At 48.0% G+C, this 20,330-nt stretch overlaps 1 protein-coding gene across 1 annotated transcript in view; it reads right to left on the reverse strand.

Moving 5' to 3' along the window:
• Positions 1 to 13,684: 13,684 nt before the first annotated feature.
• Positions 13,685 to 20,330, reverse strand: part of LOC110490568 (apoptotic protease-activating factor 1) — a 76,730-nt gene continuing 70,084 nt past the window's right edge. Inside the window, exon 27 of the mRNA XM_036944935.1 lies at positions 13,685 to 15,029. Within this exon, the coding sequence (XP_036800830.1) occupies positions 14,883 to 15,029 (147 nt within the window). The 3' untranslated portion in view covers positions 13,685 to 14,882. The remainder of the gene's footprint in view (positions 15,030 to 20,330) is intronic.

Raw genomic sequence — 20,330 nt, forward strand, 5'->3', positions numbered from 1 at the left:
GGAGACAGGCGGCGTGGTATAAGGAGAGAGGCAGCGTGGTAAAAGGAGCGAGGCAGCGTGGTTTAATGAGAAAGGCAGCGTGGTATAATGAATAAGGCAGCGTGGTATAAGGAGACAGGGTGCGTGGAATAAGGAGACAGGCAGCGTGGGATAAGGAGACAGGCAGCGTGGTATAAGGAGTGAGGCGGCATGGTATAAGGAGACCTTTCAAGTGGTTGTGTGGTATAATGAGACAGGCAGTGTGGTATAAGGAGACAGGCAGCGTGGTATAAGGAGACAGGTCGAGTGGTTGTGTGGTATAAGGATACAGGCAGTGTGGTATAAGGAGAGAGGCGGCGGTGTATAAGGAGGCAGGCGGCGTGGTATAAGGAGACCTTTCAAGTGGTTGTGTGGTATAAGGAAATAGGCAGTGTGGTATAAGGAGACAGGCAGCGTGGTATAAGGAGACAGGGTGCGTGGAATAAGGAGACAGGCAGCGTGGGATAAGGAGACAGGCAGCGTGGTATAAGGAGTGAGGCGGCATGGTATAAGGAGACCTTTCAAGTGGTTGTGTGGTATAAGGAGACAGGCAGTGTGGAATAAGGAGAGAGGCGGCGTGGTATAAGGAGACAGGCGGCGTGGTATAAGAAGACAGGCGGTGTGGTATAAGGAGACAGGCGGCGTGGTATAAGGAGACAGGCGGCGTGGTATAAGGAGACAGGCGGCGTGGTATAAGGAGAGAGGCGGCGTGGTATAAGGAGACAGGCAGCGTGGTATAAGGAGACAGGAAGTGTGGGATAAGGAGAAGGCAGCGTGGTATAAGGAGAGAGGCAGCGTGGTAAAAGGAGCGAGGCAGCGTGGTTTAATGAGAAAGGCAGCGTGGTATAATGAATAAGGCAGCGTGGTATAAGGAGACAGGGTGCGTGGTATAAGGAGACAGGCAGCGTGGGATAAGGAGACAGGCAGCGTGGTATAAGGAGTGAGGCGGCATGGTATAAGGAGACCGGTCAAGTGGTTGTGTGGTATAAGGAGACAGGCAGCGTGGTATAAGGAGTGAGGCGGCATGGTATAAGGAGACCGGTCAAGTGGTTGTGTGGTATAAGGAGACAGGCTGTGTGGTTTAATGAGAAAGGCAGCGTGGTATAATGAATAAGGCAGCGTGGTATAAGGAGACAGGGTGCGTGGTATAAGGAGACAGGCAGCGTGGTATAATGAGGCAGGCAGCGTGGGATAAGGAGTGAGGCAGCGTGGTATAAGGACACAGGCGACGTGGTGTAAGGAGGCAGGCAGCGTTGTATAAGGAGAGAGGCAGCGTGGTTTAATGAGAAAGGCAGAGTGGTATAATGAATAAGGCAGCGTGGTATAGGGAGACAGGGTGCGTGGAATAATGAGACAGGCAGCGTGGTATAATGAGGCAGGCAGCGTGGGATAAGGAGACAGGCAGCGTGGGATAAGGAGACAGGCAGAGTGGGATAAGGAGACAGGCAGCGTGGAATAAGGAGTCAGGCGGCGTGGTATAAGGAGACAGGCGGCGTGGTATAAGGAGACAGGCGGCGTGGTATAAGGAGACAGGCAGCGTGGTATAAGGAGACAGGCGGCGTGGAATAAGGAGTGAGGCAGTGTGGGATAAGGAGCCAGGGTGCGTGGAATAATGAGACAGGCAGCGTGGTATAATGAGGCAGGCAGCGTGGGATAAGGAGACAGGCGACGTGGAATAAGGAGTCAGGCAGCGTGGTATAAGGAGACAGGCGGCGTGGTATAAGGAGACAGGCGGCGTGGTATAAGGAGACAGGCGGCATGGAATAAGGAGTGAGGCAGTGTGGGATAAGGAGAGAGGCAGAGTGGTAAAAGGAGCCAGGCAGCGTGGTTTAATGAGAAAGGCAGCGTGGTATAATGAATAAGGCAGCGTGGTATAAGGAGACAGGCGGCGTGGTATAAGGAGACAGGCAGCGTGGGATAAGGAGACAGGCAGCGTGGTATAAGGAGTGAGGCGGCATGGTATAAGGAGACCTTTCAAGTGGTTGTGTGGTATAAGGAGACAGGCAGTGTGGTATAAGGAGACAGGCAGCGTGGTATAAGGAGACAGGTCGAGTGGTTGTGTGGTATAAGGAGACAGGCAGTGTGGTATAAGGAGAGAGGCGGCGTGGTATAAGGAGACAGGCGGCGTGGTATAAGGAGACAGGCGGCGTGGTATAAGGAGACAGGCGGCGTGGTATAAGGAGACAGGCGGCGTGGTATAAGGAGACAGGCGGCGTGGTATAAGGAGACAGGCGGCGTGGTATAAGGAGACAGGCGGCGTGGTATAAGGAGAGAGGCGGCGTGGTATAAGGAGACAGGCAGCGTGGTATAAGGAGACAGGCAGTGTGGGATAAGGAGAAGGCAGCGTGGTATAAGGAGAGAGGCAGCGTGGTAAAAGGAGCGAGGCAGCGTGGTTTAATGAGAAAGGCAGCGTGGTATAATGAATAAGGCAGCGTGGTATAAGGAGACAGGGTGCGTGGTATAAGGAGACAGGCAGCGTGGGATAAGGAGACAGGCAGCGTGGTATAAGGAGTGAGGCGGCATGGTATAAGGAGACCGGTCAAGTGGTTGTGTGGTATAAGGAGACAGGCAGCGTGGTATAAGGAGACAGGCAGCATGGTATAAGGAGACAGGTCGAGTGGTTGTGTGGTATAAGGAGACAGGCAGTGTGGTTTAATGAGAAAGGCAGCGTGGTATAATGAATAAGGCAGCGTGGTATAAGGAGACAGGGTGCGTGGTATAAGGAGACAGGTAGCGTGGTATAATGAGGCAGGCAGCGTGGGATAAGGAGTGAGGCAGCGTGGTATAAGGACACAGGCGACGTGGTATAAGGAGGCAGGCAGCGTGGTATAAGGAGGCAGGCAGCGTGGTATAAGGAGGCAGGCAGCGTGGTATAAGGAGGCAGGCAGCGTGGTATAAGGAGGCAGGCAGCGTGGTATAAGGAGACAGGCAGCGTGGTATAAGGAGACAGGCAGCGTGGTATAATGAGACAGGCAGCGTGATATAATGAGACAGGCAGCGTGGTATAAGGAGAGAGGCAGAGTGGTATAAGGAGTGAGGCAGCGTGGTATTAGGAGACAGGCAGCGTGGTATAAGGAGACAGGCAGCGTGGTATAAGGACACAGGCAGCGTGGTATAAGGAGACAGGCAGCGTGGTTGTGTGGTATAAGGAGACAGGCAGCGTGGTATAAGGAGACAGGCAGCGTGGTATAATGAGACAGGCAGCGTGGTATAAGGAGACAGGCAGCGTGGTCTAAGGAGAGAGGCGGCGTGGTATAAGGAGACAGGCGGCGTGGTATAATGAGACAGGCAGCGTGGTATAATGAGACAGGCAGCGTGGTATTAGGAGACAGGCGGCGTGGTCTAAGGAGAGAGGCGGCGTGGTATAAGGAGACAGGCAGCGTGGTATAATGAGACAGGCAGTGTGGTATAATGAGACAGGCAGCGTGGTATAAGGAGACAGGCAGCGTGGTATAATGAGAGAGGCAGCGTGGTATAAGGAGACAGGCAGTGTGGTATAAGGAGAGAGGCAGCGTGGTATAAGGAGAGAGGCAGCGTGGTATAAGGAGACAGGCAGCGTGGTATAAGGAGAGAGGCAGCGTGGTATAAGGAGAGAGGCAGAGTGGTATAAGGAGACAGGCAGCGTGGTATAAGGAGACAGGCAGCGTGGTATAAGGAGACAGGCAGCGTGGTATAAGGAGAGAGGCAGCGTGGTATAAGGAGAGAGGCAGCGTGGTATAAGGAGATAGGCAGCGTGGTATAAGGAGAGAGGCAGAGTGGTATAAGCAGACAGGCGGCGTGGTATAAGGAGACAGGCAGCGTGGTATAAGGAGAGAGGCAGCGTGGTATAAGGAGACAGGCAGCGTGGTATAAGGAGACAGGCAGCGTGGTATAAGGAGACAGGCAGCATGGTATAAGGAGACAGGCAGCGTGGTATAAGGAGAGAGGCAGCGTGGTATAATGAGACAGGCAGCGTGGTATAAGGAGAGAGGCAGCGTGGTATAAGGAGAGAGGCAGCGTGGTATAAGGAGACAGGCAGCGTGGTATAAGGAGAGAGGCAGCGTGGTATAAGGAGACAGGCAGCGTGGTATAAGGAGACAGGCAGCGTGGTATAAGGAGAGAGGCAGAGTGGTATAAGGAGAGAGGCGGCGTGGTATAAGGAGACAGGCAGCGTGGTATAAGGAGAGAGGCAGCGTGGTATAAGGAGAGAGGCAGCGTGGTATAAGGAGACAGGCAGCGTGGTATAAGGAGAGAGGCAGCGTGATATTAGGAGACAGGCAGCGTAGTATAAGGAGAGAGGCAGCGTGGTATAAGGAGTGAGGCAGCGTGGTATAAGGAGAAAGGCAGCGTGGTATAAGGAGACAGGCAGCGTGGTATAAGGAGAGAGGCAGCGTGGTATAAGGAGACAGGCAGCGTGGTATAAGGAGACAGGCAGCGTGGTATAAGGAGACAGGCAGCGTGGTATAATGAGACAGGCAGCGTGATATAATGAGACAGGCAGCGTGGTATAAGGAGAGAGGCAGCGTGGTATAAGGAGTGAGGCAGCGTTGTATTAGGAGACAGGCAGCGTGGTATAAGGAGACAGGCAGCGTGGTATAAGGACACAGGCAGCGTGGTATAAGGACACAGGCAGCGTGGTATAAGGAGACAGGCAGCGTGGTATAAGGAGAGATGCAGCGTGGGATAAGGACACAGGCAGCGTGGTATAATGAGGCAGGCGGCGTGGTATAAGGAGACAGGCAGCGTGGTATAATGAGACAGGCAGCGTGGTATAAGGAGACAGGCAGCGTGGCCTAAGGAGAGAGGCGGCGTGGTATAAGGAGACAGGCGGCGTGGTATAATGAGACAGGCAGCGTGGTATAATGAGACAGGCAGCGTGGTATTAGGAGACAGGCAGCGTGGTCTAAGGAGAGAGGCGGCGTGGTATAAGGAGACAGGCAGCGTGGTATAAGGAGAGATGCAGCGTGGGATAAGGACACAGGCAGCGTGGTATAAGGAGACAGGCGGCGTGGTATAAGGAGACAGGCAGCGTGGTATAAGGAGACAGGCGGCGTGGAATAAGGAGTGAGGCAGTGTGGGATAAGGAGCCAGGGTGCGTGGAATAATGAGACAGGCAGCGTGGTATAATGAGGCAGGCAGCGTGGGATAAGGAGACAGGCGACGTGGAATAAGGAGTCAGGCAGCGTGGTATAAGGAGACAGGCGGCGTGGTATAAGGAGACAGGCGGCGTGGTATAAGGAGACAGGCGGCATGGAATAAGGAGTGAGGCAGTGTGGGATAAGGAGAGAGGCAGAGTGGTAAAAGGAGCCAGGCAGCGTGGTTTAATGAGAAAGGCAGCGTGGTATAATGAATAAGGCAGCGTGGTATAAGGAGACAGGCGGCGTGGTATAAGGAGACAGGCAGCGTGGGATAAGGAGACAGGCAGCGTGGTATAAGGAGTGAGGCGGCATGGTATAAGGAGACCTTTCAAGTGGTTGTGTGGTATAAGGAGACAGGCAGTGTGGTATAAGGAGACAGGCAGCGTGGTATAAGGAGACAGGTCGAGTGGTTGTGTGGTATAAGGAGACAGGCAGTGTGGTATAAGGAGAGAGGCGGCGTGGTATAAGGAGACAGGCGGCGTGGTATAAGGAGACAGGCGGCGTGGTATAAGGAGACAGGCGGCGTGGTATAAGGAGACAGGCGGCGTGGTATAAGGAGACAGGCGGCGTGGTATAAGGAGACAGGCGGCGTGGTATAAGGAGACAGGCGGCGTGGTATAAGGAGAGAGGCGGCGTGGTATAAGGAGACAGGCAGCGTGGTATAAGGAGACAGGCAGTGTGGGATAAGGAGAAGGCAGCGTGGTATAAGGAGAGAGGCAGCGTGGTAAAAGGAGCGAGGCAGCGTGGTTTAATGAGAAAGGCAGCGTGGTATAATGAATAAGGCAGCGTGGTATAAGGAGACAGGGTGCGTGGTATAAGGAGACAGGCAGCGTGGGATAAGGAGACAGGCAGCGTGGTATAAGGAGTGAGGCGGCATGGTATAAGGAGACCGGTCAAGTGGTTGTGTGGTATAAGGAGACAGGCAGCGTGGTATAAGGAGACAGGCAGCATGGTATAAGGAGACAGGTCGAGTGGTTGTGTGGTATAAGGAGACAGGCAGTGTGGTTTAATGAGAAAGGCAGCGTGGTATAATGAATAAGGCAGCGTGGTATAAGGAGACAGGGTGCGTGGTATAAGGAGACAGGTAGCGTGGTATAATGAGGCAGGCAGCGTGGGATAAGGAGTGAGGCAGCGTGGTATAAGGACACAGGCGACGTGGTATAAGGAGGCAGGCAGCGTGGTATAAGGAGGCAGGCAGCGTGGTATAAGGAGGCAGGCAGCGTGGTATAAGGAGGCAGGCAGCGTGGTATAAGGAGGCAGGCAGCGTGGTATAAGGAGACAGGCAGCGTGGTATAAGGAGACAGGCAGCGTGGTATAATGAGACAGGCAGCGTGATATAATGAGACAGGCAGCGTGGTATAAGGAGAGAGGCAGAGTGGTATAAGGAGTGAGGCAGCGTGGTATTAGGAGACAGGCAGCGTGGTATAAGGAGACAGGCAGCGTGGTATAAGGACACAGGCAGCGTGGTATAAGGAGACAGGCAGCGTGGTTGTGTGGTATAAGGAGACAGGCAGCGTGGTATAAGGAGACAGGCAGCGTGGTATAATGAGACAGGCAGCGTGGTATAAGGAGACAGGCAGCGTGGTCTAAGGAGAGAGGCGGCGTGGTATAAGGAGACAGGCGGCGTGGTATAATGAGACAGGCAGCGTGGTATAATGAGACAGGCAGCGTGGTATTAGGAGACAGGCGGCGTGGTCTAAGGAGAGAGGCGGCGTGGTATAAGGAGACAGGCAGCGTGGTATAATGAGACAGGCAGTGTGGTATAATGAGACAGGCAGCGTGGTATAAGGAGACAGGCAGCGTGGTATAATGAGAGAGGCAGCGTGGTATAAGGAGACAGGCAGTGTGGTATAAGGAGAGAGGCAGCGTGGTATAAGGAGAGAGGCAGCGTGGTATAAGGAGACAGGCAGCGTGGTATAAGGAGAGAGGCAGCGTGGTATAAGGAGAGAGGCAGAGTGGTATAAGGAGACAGGCAGCGTGGTATAAGGAGACAGGCAGCGTGGTATAAGGAGACAGGCAGCGTGGTATAAGGAGAGAGGCAGCGTGGTATAAGGAGAGAGGCAGCGTGGTATAAGGAGATAGGCAGCGTGGTATAAGGAGAGAGGCAGAGTGGTATAAGCAGACAGGCGGCGTGGTATAAGGAGACAGGCAGCGTGGTATAAGGAGAGAGGCAGCGTGGTATAAGGAGACAGGCAGCGTGGTATAAGGAGACAGGCAGCGTGGTATAAGGAGACAGGCAGCATGGTATAAGGAGACAGGCAGCGTGGTATAAGGAGAGAGGCAGCGTGGTATAATGAGACAGGCAGCGTGGTATAAGGAGAGAGGCAGCGTGGTATAAGGAGAGAGGCAGCGTGGTATAAGGAGACAGGCAGCGTGGTATAAGGAGAGAGGCAGCGTGGTATAAGGAGACAGGCAGCGTGGTATAAGGAGACAGGCAGCGTGGTATAAGGAGAGAGGCAGAGTGGTATAAGGAGAGAGGCGGCGTGGTATAAGGAGACAGGCAGCGTGGTATAAGGAGAGAGGCAGCGTGGTATAAGGAGAGAGGCAGCGTGGTATAAGGAGACAGGCAGCGTGGTATAAGGAGAGAGGCAGCGTGATATTAGGAGACAGGCAGCGTAGTATAAGGAGAGAGGCAGCGTGGTATAAGGAGTGAGGCAGCGTGGTATAAGGAGAAAGGCAGCGTGGTATAAGGAGACAGGCAGCGTGGTATAAGGAGAGAGGCAGCGTGGTATAAGGAGACAGGCAGCGTGGTATAAGGAGACAGGCAGCGTGGTATAAGGAGACAGGCAGCGTGGTATAATGAGACAGGCAGCGTGATATAATGAGACAGGCAGCGTGGTATAAGGAGAGAGGCAGCGTGGTATAAGGAGTGAGGCAGCGTTGTATTAGGAGACAGGCAGCGTGGTATAAGGAGACAGGCAGCGTGGTATAAGGACACAGGCAGCGTGGTATAAGGACACAGGCAGCGTGGTATAAGGAGACAGGCAGCGTGGTATAAGGAGAGATGCAGCGTGGGATAAGGACACAGGCAGCGTGGTATAATGAGGCAGGCGGCGTGGTATAAGGAGACAGGCAGCGTGGTATAATGAGACAGGCAGCGTGGTATAAGGAGACAGGCAGCGTGGCCTAAGGAGAGAGGCGGCGTGGTATAAGGAGACAGGCGGCGTGGTATAATGAGACAGGCAGCGTGGTATAATGAGACAGGCAGCGTGGTATTAGGAGACAGGCAGCGTGGTCTAAGGAGAGAGGCGGCGTGGTATAAGGAGACAGGCAGCGTGGTATAAGGAGAGATGCAGCGTGGGATAAGGACACAGGCAGCGTGGTATAATGAGACAGGCAGCGTGGTATAAGGAGACAGGCAGCGTGGTATAATGGGACAGGCAGCGTGGTATAAGGAGACAGGCAGCGTGGCCTAAGGAGAGAGGCGGCGTGGTATAAGGAGACAGGCGGCGTGGTATAATGAGACAGGCAGCGTGGTATAATGAGACAGGCAGCGTGGTATTAGGAGACAGGCAGCGTGGTCTAAGGAGAGAGGCGGCGTGGTATAAGGAGACAGGCAGCGTGGTATAAGGAGACAGGCAGCGTGGTATAATGAGAGAGGCAGCGTGGTATAAGGAGACAGGCAGTGTGGTATAAGGAGAGAGGCAGCGTGGTATAAGGAGAGAGGCAGCGTGGTATAAGGAGACAGGCAGCGTGGTATAAGGAGAGAGGCAGCGTGGTATAAGGAGAGAGGCAGAGTGGTATAAGGAGACAGGCAGCGTGGTATAAGGAGACAGGCAGCGTGGTATAAGGAGACAGGCAGCGTGGTATAAGGAGACAGGCAGCGTGGTATAAGGAGATAGGCAGCGTGGTATAAGGAGAGAGGCAGAGTGGTATAAGGAGAGAGGCAGAGTGGTATAAGGAGACAGGCAGCGTGGTATAAGGAGAGAGGCAGCGTGGTATAAGGAGAGAGGCAGCGTGGTATAAGGAGACAGGCAGCGTGGTATAAGGAGACAGGCAGCGTGGTATAAGGAGTGAGGCAGCGTGGTATAATGAGACAGGAAGCGTGGTATAATGAGACAGGCAGCGTGGTATAAGGAGACAGGCAGCATGGTATAAGGAGACAGGCAGCGTGGTATAAGGAGACAGGCAGTGTGGTATAAGGAGAGAGGCAGTGTGGTATAAGGAGAGGCAGCGTGGTATAAGGAGAGAGGCAGCGTGGTATAAGGAGACAGGCAGCGTGGTATAAGGAGAGAGGCAGCGTGGTATAAGGAGAGGCAGCGTGGTATAAGGAGAGAGGCAGCGTGGTATAAGGAGACAGGCAGCGTGGTATAAGGAGACAGGCAGCGTGGTATGTTGAGCTTGTCGGCCCCATCAGCGGTCTGTCAGAAGGATGTATCAGGAGCAGACGGAGCGTGACCAACGTTGTGTCAGCAGCTAACTAACCCAGTACTCCCTCCCTGGAGGAGCTAACACTGACAGCCATGCAGCCTCTACAGTCAGCAGCATCTCCTCTCTGTCACGCTGACACACACACACTTTATGTCTAGTCTACACATCATCGTATTTGAACATCTTTTGCATTTTTCGTTCAAACTGCTTCAGATCTAACTTCTCTTATCCATTAAACACAAAGATCAACGCAACATGTAACAATTTCAAAGATTTTATAGTTTATGTAATGAAATCAGTCAATTTAAATAAATAAATTAGACCCTAATCTTTGGATTTCACTTGACTGGGAATACAGATATGCATCTGTTGGTCAGATACCTTTAAAAAAAATGGCAGTGGCATGGATCAGAAAACCAGTCAGTATCTGGTGTGACCCACCATTTGCCTCATGCAGCGTGACACATCTCCTTCACATAGAGTTGATCAGGGTGTTTATTGTGGCCAGTGGAATGTTGTCCCACTCCTCTTCAATGGATGTGCAAAGTTGCTGGATATTGGCGGGAACTGGAACACGCTGTCGTACATGTTGATCCAGAGCATCCCAAACATGCTCAATGGGTGACAAGTCAGGTGAGTATGGAAGAACTGGGACATTTTCAGCTTCCAGTTATTGTGTACAGATCCTTGCGATGTGGGGCCGTGCATTATCATGCTGAAACATGAGGTGATGGCGGGTGATGAATGGCACGACAATGGTCCTCAGGATCTCGTTACGGTCTCTTTGTGCAATCAAATTGTCATCGATAAAACACAATTGGGTTCGTTATCCGTAGCTTATGCCTGCCCATACTTTAACCCCACCACTACCATGGTGCACTCTGTTCACAACGTTGACATCAGCATACCGCTCGGCCACACAACGCCATACACGCTGCCATCTGCCCGGTACAGTGGAAACTGGGATTCATCCGTGAAGAGCTCACTTCTCCAGCGTGCCAGTGGCCATCGAAGGTGAGCCTTTGTCCACTGAAGTCAGTTACGACACCGAACTTCAGTCAGGTCATGTCCCTGGTGAGGACGATGAGCACGCAGATGAGCTTTCGAGACGGTTTCTGACAGTTTGTGCAGAAATTATTCAATTGTGCAATCCCACAGTTTCATCAAGTGTCTGGGTGGCTGATCTCAGACGATCCCGCAGGTGAAGAAGTCGGATGTGGAGGTCCTGGGCTGGTGTGGTTACACGTGGTCTGCGGTTGTGAGGCCGGATGGACATACTTTCAAATTCACTAAAACAACATTGGAGGCGGTTTATGGTAGAGAAATGAACATCCAATTCTCTGGCAACAGCTATGGTGGACATTCCTGTAGTCAGTACGCCAATTACACACTCCCTCAAAACTTGAGACATCTGTGGCATTGTGTTGTGTGACAAAACTGCCCATTTTAGAATTGCCTTATACGTAATGATTATGCTGTTTAATCAGCTTCTTGTTATGCCACAGCTGTCAGGTGGATGGATCATCTCGGCAAAGGAGAAATGCTCACTAAAAAGGATCTAAGCAAATTTGTTTAAGGAATAAGCTATTTGTGCGTATGGAAAATTTCAGGAATGTTTTATTTCAGCTCATGAAACATGCGACCAACAGTTTACATGTTGCGTTTTTTTGTTCAGTGTAGATCAAATACGCTCTGGACAGTGAACATCAAATGATTTAATGACAAATTAAGAGAAGTAAGCCACCTGCTGTCATAGAATGTTTTATTCTCTAAGGTATTATAAATTACACACCACACACAAGCACTTTACCATAACAGTATTCATGTCCTGAGATCACCTCGTGACTTCACAGATTTGATTGACAGGGAGAGACCTCCTCTGATGATTTACTTGCACACTGAGTTTAAAGCACCAATAGGTAAGAGCACATGTTCTGACATCAAAAACAAGGCCCAGATTGAATACTTCGAAAACACATCCTTCCCTTCAATAATCACAGATTTGAAATGACTCTGGATTGTCAGCCATGAAGTGGAAGCAATCGGTCAGCTATTCAATAGAGTCAGATCAGAGATGAAGTCAAGCAATGATGGAAGGAAGGAAGCAAGGAAGGAAGGATGCATTGTCAAAGTATTGGAACAAGGCCATGTTCTTGATACAGACCACAAGAGAAAAATTATAGTGCCTTTTTACAAAGCTCACTAGAGTGTGGATCAGTAGTAATAAGAAAACTAAATGTATGAAAGCAAGATATATACAATAAAAAAGGACTTGTACAAAAAAAAACAGGCTCAATCGATATAATTAGTGTAGAAAATGTCCTAAACAGTATTGAACTTGATAGTAAACATAGTCGACAGATGCTATTCTGACAAATGCCTTTGGTCAAGGTTTGAATTACTCATTTGCTCTAGAAAAACAGTGAGCGCTGTTACCCTCAATAAAGTTTCAGATTTGCTAGGGCGTTGTGGACAGGGATGGCGGATGGGGGGAAGCATCTCCCTCTGATTCCAAAGGTTGCAAGTTCGAATACAGCAATGGAAAGTTAAGCCTAACCCAAACCTTATCCCTTACCTTAACAATTCAGTTAATACCTAAACTTAAGAATATGGAGTTAATGCCTGGACTTAACCTTAAACAATTTCAAAATGGACGTTTGAGAAACATGGATGAACGTCTAAATCTGACGTGAGACTGAGCTGGTTGAGGCAAAGATCCCTATCATTTGGATCTTTCCTTAGCTTTCCCACATTTTCCTTAGTATATGTCCCCTTAAAAACATTAAAGCTGGAATCCTTAGTGGTGAAACAGCCACTTCCGTTTGTGATATTACAACAACAAAGAAGTTACTGGAAACGACCAACAGTTCTCCCCCTCAGACATCAGTGCAAGCGCGATAGAAGAGCACAATATGTCCTGCTATTAGTTTTACCATGCTGTGTGACGCTCCTCAGCCCGGACAACAACAACAAAAACAGTAGTGGGTAGGCTTCCCCATACTGCGGACTCCACCTTTAAGGCTTTAGTTAGTCCAAATACACAGGTTTAGACCGCTACATTTTTACATTTTAGTCAACAGACGCTCTTACCCAGAGCGACTTACAAGAGCAAATTAGGGTTAAGTGCGTTGCTGAAGGGCATAGAGAGATTTTTCACCCAGTCGGCTCAGAGATTCGAACCAGCAACCTTTAGGTTACTGGCCCAACGCTCTTAATCGCTAGTGTCCCTGCCGCCCGAACTTCACAGGGAAAAATACATGCACTTTGTTTAAGACGACAGAACACAATCATGACCATTTGCAGAGTGCCACGACATCAGCAAAGCCAAAGACTAATTGGGCACTTAGAAATACAAAACCAATTCACTGTGTTTGACAACATCCCTGTAGAATCACAACAGATAATGCTGGTGCATTTCATTATAGCATAGATTTTCCTAGTTAAAAAGAGCATAGAAAAATCTGTCCATTGCATGCAATTTACCCCAGTGCAGTAAGAATCAAATGCTTTTTGTCTATGACTGGAACGAATTGCAAAACTCGCTGAAGTTGGAGACTTTTATCTCCCTCACCAACTTCAAACATCTGCTATCTGAGCAACTAACCGATCGCTGCAGCTGTACATAGACTATTGGTAAATAGCCCACCCATTTTCACCTACCTCATCCCCATACTGTTTTTATTTATTTATTTTTCTGCTCTTTTGCACACCAATATCTCTACCTGTACATAACCATCTGATCATTTATCACTCCAGTGTTAATCTGCATAATTGTAATTATTTGCCTACCTTCTCATGCCTTTTGCACACAATGTATATATAGACTCCCCTTTTTTCTACTGTGTTATTGACTTGTTAATTGTTTACTCCATGTGTAACTCTGTGTTTTCTGTTCACACTGCTATGCTTTATCTTGGCCAGATCACAGTTGCAAATGAGAACTTGTTCTCAACTAGCCTACCTGGTTAAATAAAGGTGAAATAAAAAAAAATATGGTCCCCTGATACAATAAGAAAAGCAGAATAGTTCATTTTGTCAGGATATCAATTTTGTTCTGATTGTTTTGACTGTTATGGCATGCAGAAGGCAGAGCAGGAGAAATTATGTATTTTGTTGTGATTGTTTGACTGTTATGGCATGCAGAAGGCAGAGCAGGAGAAATGATGTATTTAATGTGATTGTTTGACTGTTATGGCATGCAGAAGGCAGAGCAGGAGAAATGATGTATTTAATGTGATTGTTTGACTGTTATGGCATGCTGAAGGCAGAGCAGGAGAAATGATGTATTTAATGTGATTGTTTGACTGTTATGGCATGCAGAAGGCAGAGCAGGAGAAATGATGTATTTAATGTGATTGTTTGACTGTTGTGGCATGCAGAAGGCAGAGCAGGAGAAATGATGTATTTTGTTCTGATTGTTTGACTGTTGTGGCATGCAGAAGGCAGAGCAGGAGAAATGATGTATTTAATGTGATTGTTTGACTGTTGTGGCATGCAGAAGGCAGAGCAGGAGAAATGATGTATTTAATGTGATTGTTTGACTGTTGTGGCATGCAGAAGGCAGAGCAGGAGAAATGATGTATTTTGTTGTGATTGTTTGACTGTTGTGGCATGCAGAAGGCAGAGCAGGAGAAATGATGTATTTAATGTGATTGTTTGACTGTTGTGGCATGCAGAAGGCAGAGCAGGAGAAATTATGTATTTAATGTGATTGTTTGACTGTTATGGCATGCAGAAGGCAGAGCAGGAGAAATTATGTATTTAATGTGATTGTTTGACTGTTATGGCATGCAGAAGGCAGAGCAGGAGAAATTATGTATTTAATGTGATTGTTTGACTGTTGTGGCATGCAGAAGGCAGAGCAGGAGAAATTATGTATTTAATGTGATTGTTTGACTGTTGTGGCATGCAGAAGGCAGAGCAGGAGAAATTATGTATTTAATGTGATTGTTTGACTGTTATGGCATGCAGAAGGCAGAGCAGGAGAAATTATGTATTTAATGTGATTGTTTGACTGTTGTGGCATGCAGAAGGCAGAGCAGGAGAAATGATGTATTTAATGTGATTGTTTGACTGTTATGGCATGCAGAAGGCAGAGCAGGAGAAATGATGTATTTAATGTGATTGTTTGACTGTTATGGCATGCAGAAGGCAGAGCAGGAGAAATGATTGTCCTTTAGCAGATCTCCTACTCTAATCTGAGAACGCAGGCTAAAGCAACATGGCAGATGACTAACAGACATTGGCTCTCACCTGTCTGGCTCTTTCAGATCAATGCAAGGAGAGGAGACGAGAATTATTTCCATTATTGAGCTACGCCCCCTTTAGACTAATGAGCTATAAGGAAACCACTTTAGACTAATGAGCTATGCCTCCTCATTCCACCTTCTTCAGGATGTAGAGGATTCCGATATTGTCGATGGTGACGAAGGTGGAGAAGTCAGGTGACACGTGGATCCTTTTCAGATTGGCTCCTGTCGGGTAGAAGGTCTGGAGGGCCTCTCCTTTCTCCACGTTCCACCACTATGAGGGAGAGCGAGAGAGAGAGCAGGGGCAAGAGGGAGAGAGAATGAGAGAGGGTGAGAGAGACAGACAGTGAGAGAGTTATCAGTTTAAGTGTCTCTCTAAGCTCCTACCACTGATGTACAGTACCCTGTAAGAGCCCTTCTAATAAATAGATCAGTGATGCAGTTTGGTCTTGTCAGCCACACACACAGTTTTGCTAACCAATTCTGTTTAATGCGACCTGCTAAGCTGTAATTTTTTCATTGAAGTTCCACCTCAGGAATCCACTATCAAAAGGCACCAAGTCAATCATATCAAGTGTGCGCGCAGGAGGTGTCTCAAACGAAGACATGCCAATCTTCCACATTTCCCAGAATAATATTCATATTCGCTCTTTTATCAAGCCAATGAAAACAGACAGCATCATCAAACCACTTATCTCCCTGCAGAACATATTTCCACTTCCTCAATTCCATTAGTGGAAGGGAGAAACCTAGCAGCTTCTAAGACCCAGCTGTTATTGTGGGTCTGAGGAAAAACCAAGCCAAGTCTGACTGTAAGACCCAGCTGTTATTGTGGGTCTGAGGAAAAACCAGGACAAGTCAGACTGTAAGACCCAGCTGTTATTGTGGGTCTGAGCAAAAACCAGGACAAGTCAGAAGAATACACAGCTGTTATTGTGGGTCTGAGGAAAAACCAGGACAAGTCAGACTGTAAGACCCAGATGTTATTGTGGGTCTGAGGAAAAACCAGGACAAGTCAGACTGTAAGACCCAGATGTTATTGTGGGTCTGAGGAAAAACCAGGACAAGTCAGACTGTAAGACCCAGATGTTATTGTGGGTCTGAGGAAAAACCAGGACAAGTCAGACTGTAAGACCCAGATGTTATTGTGGGTCTGAGGAAAAACCAGGACAAGTCTGTCTCCGAGAGAGTGTATGCAGCGTCAATTGTTGCAGAATTAGTAGTATCCTTGTACCATCGTGCTCAAGTACACACATACATTCTCACACGCAGACACATGTACGCACGCACAAACTCACCACAGACACAGAAATATTAATGAATCATACAAACTCCTCAAACACACAAAAGGGGTCTCATTTTCCATTCCCCTGCAAGTACAGCTTGCAAATGAGGCCCCTTTTGTGTGTTTGAGGAGTTTGTAGCATTCATTCATATTTGTGTGTGTGGTGTGTCTGACTGTCTGCCACTCTGTACCCCCCTATCTCTAGTCTATGAGTGTGAGGCCCATGCTGTGTAATGGCTCGGTCTGTACACTACAAACCTCTGCAGGGGTTTTGGCCACGGTCTGTGGAATACCAACACCACTGTGTGAGCAGCGTATGGAGCAGGCTGCAGTGAAGTGGGGTGACTGAGCTCCATAAGGCCTCAAGCTGACTATTCTAGATCTATGAAGACTGAGGAATGGAGAGTCTCATTAAAACAAATAGGAGGAACAACAGGATGTCTGTTTTGACTTAATGAGGTATGCTTCTGTGGAGAAGAGAAGGAGAGATGGAGGGAAGGAGAGATGGAGAAGGTCCGGTAGGCGATTCCCTTTCAGATCCCCGTGTGTCACTCACTCACTCACACACAGGTTACATAACCATGCAACACAACAAGACAAAGGTCTTCAATATTTAACACCACTAAGATCTCTCCCTCTATCTCTCTCCCCATCTCTCATTTTATTCTCTCCCCCCTCCTTTCTTTCACACACCCTCCATTTCCATATAAATATTTGGAGAGAGAGGAGAGCTAGTGAGGCGAGTTAATAATAAATAAACCCTGTACTGTAGCTGTAAGACTGCTGATTCTAATCCCAGACTGGGCAACACAGATATGGACCCATGGATATAGATAGTTACTGCTTTCAGCAATGCTCTCAACCCTAGATAACTCTAGGTAGTGCTGTACTTGGAGTGGTGTGTATGTGTATGTGTATGTGTGTGTGTGTGTGTGCGTGCGTGCGTGCGTGTACGTGCGTGTGTGAGTGCGTGTGTGCATGTGTCCTGCCTGTTGACAACAGAGAGAAGGTTTTTGTAGTAACAGATGGATATAAAAATAAAGTACTATTCTTCCTATTTGACAGATTTCCGTGATGGAGGAGGTGGTACCACATACTGAGAGGAGGGGGAGGCAGGGAGGGAAGTGTGATTAAGTCTCAGAGGAAAGAAAAACAGCTCCCCACACACACACACACTCATGGGTGCACAAAAACTCCTAGTCTCTCAAACTCATCAATCTCTCTTGTAAATATCCTTTGATCGAAAGGCCACCAGCAAGGGATGAGAATAAAGACAAGACCACCAGCAAGGGATGAGAATAAAGACAAGACCACCAGCAAGGGATGAGAATAAAGACAAGACCACCAGCAAGGGATGAGAATAATGACAGACCACCAGCAAGGGATGAGAATAAAGACAAGACCACCAGCAAGGGATGAGAATAAAGATAGACAACCAGCAAGGGATGAGAATAAAGACAGACAACCAGCAAGGGATGAGTATAAAGACAGACAACCAGCAAGGGATTAGAATAAAGACAAGACCACCAGCAAGGGATGAGAATAAAGACAGACAACCAGCAAGGGATTAGAATAAAGACAAGACCACCAGCAAGGGATGAGTATAAAGACAGACAACCAGCAAGGGATTAGAATAAAGACAAGACCACCAGCAAGGGATGAGAATAAAGACAGACCACCAGCAAGGGATGAGAATAAAGACAAGACCACCAGCAAGGGATGAGAATAAAGACAGACAACCAGCAAGGGATGAGAATAAAGACAAGACCACCAGCAAGGGATGAGAATAAAGACAGACCACCAGCAAGGGGTGAGAATAAAGACAGACAACCAGCAAGGGATGAGAATAAAGACAGACAACCAGCAAGGGATGAGAATAAAGAGACCACCAGCAAGGGATGAGAATAAAGACAGACAACCAGCAAGGGATGAGAATAAAGACAGACCACCAGCAAGGGATGAGAATAAAGACAGACCACCAGCAAGGGATGAGAATAAAGACAGACAACCAGCAAGGGATGAGAATAAAGACAGACAACCAGCAAGGGATGAGAATAAAGACAGACCACCAGCAAGCGGTGAGAATAAAGACAGACCACCAGCAAGGGGTGAGAATAAAGACAGACCACCAGCAAGGGGTGAGAATAAAGACAGACAACCAGCAAGGGATGAGAATAAAGAGACCACCAGCAAGGGATTAGAAGCGACCGAATAAAGAGAACGAGAATGACACAGAGGAGAAGAGAGGACTTAACTCCACATCCTCCAAACTCTAACCCCAGAGAGAGAGAGAAAAGAGAGAGAGAGGAGAGAAAATGTGGTTCCTGCTAAAGGCGTCAGCATGCCACAGTTCGGCTGATGCCTAGCCGAACACGGCTAGCCGAACCGAACGAGTGTGCTCGCATACTGCCTTGAAAGACCTATGCTTGAAAAAGGAGGAAAATGCAGAAATTGTACTGTTTGTCCATTTTGACATGCCGTAGCCAGGATATACTTCCTCAAAATAGTCTGAATTATTCCAAGAAATCCGTCATTAATTTTGACGTTTTGCCGAAGAGATCTTAGTCATGCAATTTTACATCTAAGATGTTTGGTGCAGTATTTTTCTGTGTGTTGGGGGCAGTGTGTCCATGTGGTGTACATGATGCAGGGGAAGACAGGGGCAAGGGAGGGAACGAACATGACAGGGACAGAGTCACTGTACTATAGGTACACACAGACACACACTACAAGAGGAGCCTTATTTGACAAAGGTCTAATGACCACCAAGAGAATACTGCAGTATAAGTCATGATGGAATGTGTGTGTGTCCTCTATAGAACAGATGGTGCTGCTGATATGAACACTATTACTGTGCTGCCATTGATTTATGATGGTGTTAGCGAAGCAGAAAGATGCAATGTCCTGGTGTGTGTGTGTGTGTGCGCGCATACGTGTACTGTAAGCTGTTTTTGTTTGTGTGCGTGTGTTTGTACTTGGGTGTGTGTGTGTGTGTGCCATCTTGAGATCTCATGAGTTAGAAAACTTTCCAATCCAACAGCACAGCTTGCTGCCCCCTCCTGCCAAGTCTTCTAAAATTAACACTGATGATGATGATGATGATGATATCTGCATGGATATACTAATATAGAATAACAACCAGTCTAACACACACACTGACTAAATGTGTTAGTATATGTACTGTGTGTGTGTCTAGTGAGTATTAGCTTATGCTAGAGTGCATACAGTACACTAGAGCCTGTGTGTGTCAGTATGTTAATATGCAGGCTTGTATACTGAGAGTATGTGTGTGTGTGTGTGTCAGTATGTGAATATGCAGGCTTGTATACTGAGAGTATGTGTGTGTGTGTGTGTCAGTATGTGAATATGCAGGCTTGTATACTGAGAGTATGTGTGTCAGTATGTTAATATGCAGGCTTGCATACTGAGCGTATGTGTGTGTGTGTGTGTCAGTATGTTAATATGCAGGCTTGTATACTGAGCGTATGTGTGTGTGTGTGTCAGTATGTGAATATGCAGGCTTGTATACTGAGAGTATGTGTGTGTGTGTCAGTATGTTAACATGCAGGCTTGTATACTGAGAGTATGTGTGTGTGTCAGTATGTTAATATGCAGGCTTGTATACTGAGAGTATGTGTGTGTGTGTGTGTCAGTATGTGAATATGCAGGCTTGTATACTGAGAGTATGTGTGTGTGTGTCAGTATGTTAATATGCAGGCTTGTATACTGAGCGTATGTGTGTGTGTGTCAGTATGTTAATATGCAGGCTTGTATACTGAGAGTATGTGTGTGTGTGTGAGTATGTTAATATGCAGGCTTGTATACTGAGAGTATGTGTGTGTGTCAGTATGTGTAGAAACAACCATAACCCAGTCCACTGGAATAAACTGGCTGTGACAGGTGCTTCCAGCTTTTGCAGAGCTGAGCAGGTCTGTCTATTGAAGCTGCCCAGGGAAAAACTCAAGACTTACATGATAGAAACACAGCCTGCCTGGCCCAGTCACAACACAACAGAGTGTGTGTGAGTGAGAGAGAGATAATTGGATGGGAGGAGAGAGAGAGAAATAGGGAAAGAGAGAGATGGAGAGGCAGGTGTTTATATGTGGATGAACAATCTTGCTCTTGTTCAACTCCTACAGGCTCTGGGACAAGGTAGCCACAGGAAAGGAGATGGAGGGAGAGAGATGATCAAATAAAAGGTGAGAGAACTGTGGGTGAACTAGGTGAATACCAGTACACTGTAGGCCTATATTACAACTGTACACTGATGTACCAAATATGAACACCACC

Source organism: Oncorhynchus mykiss, chromosome 15, assembly GCF_013265735.2.
Source record: "Oncorhynchus mykiss isolate Arlee chromosome 15, USDA_OmykA_1.1, whole genome shotgun sequence".
NCBI lineage: Eukaryota > Metazoa > Chordata > Actinopteri > Salmoniformes > Salmonidae > Oncorhynchus > Oncorhynchus mykiss.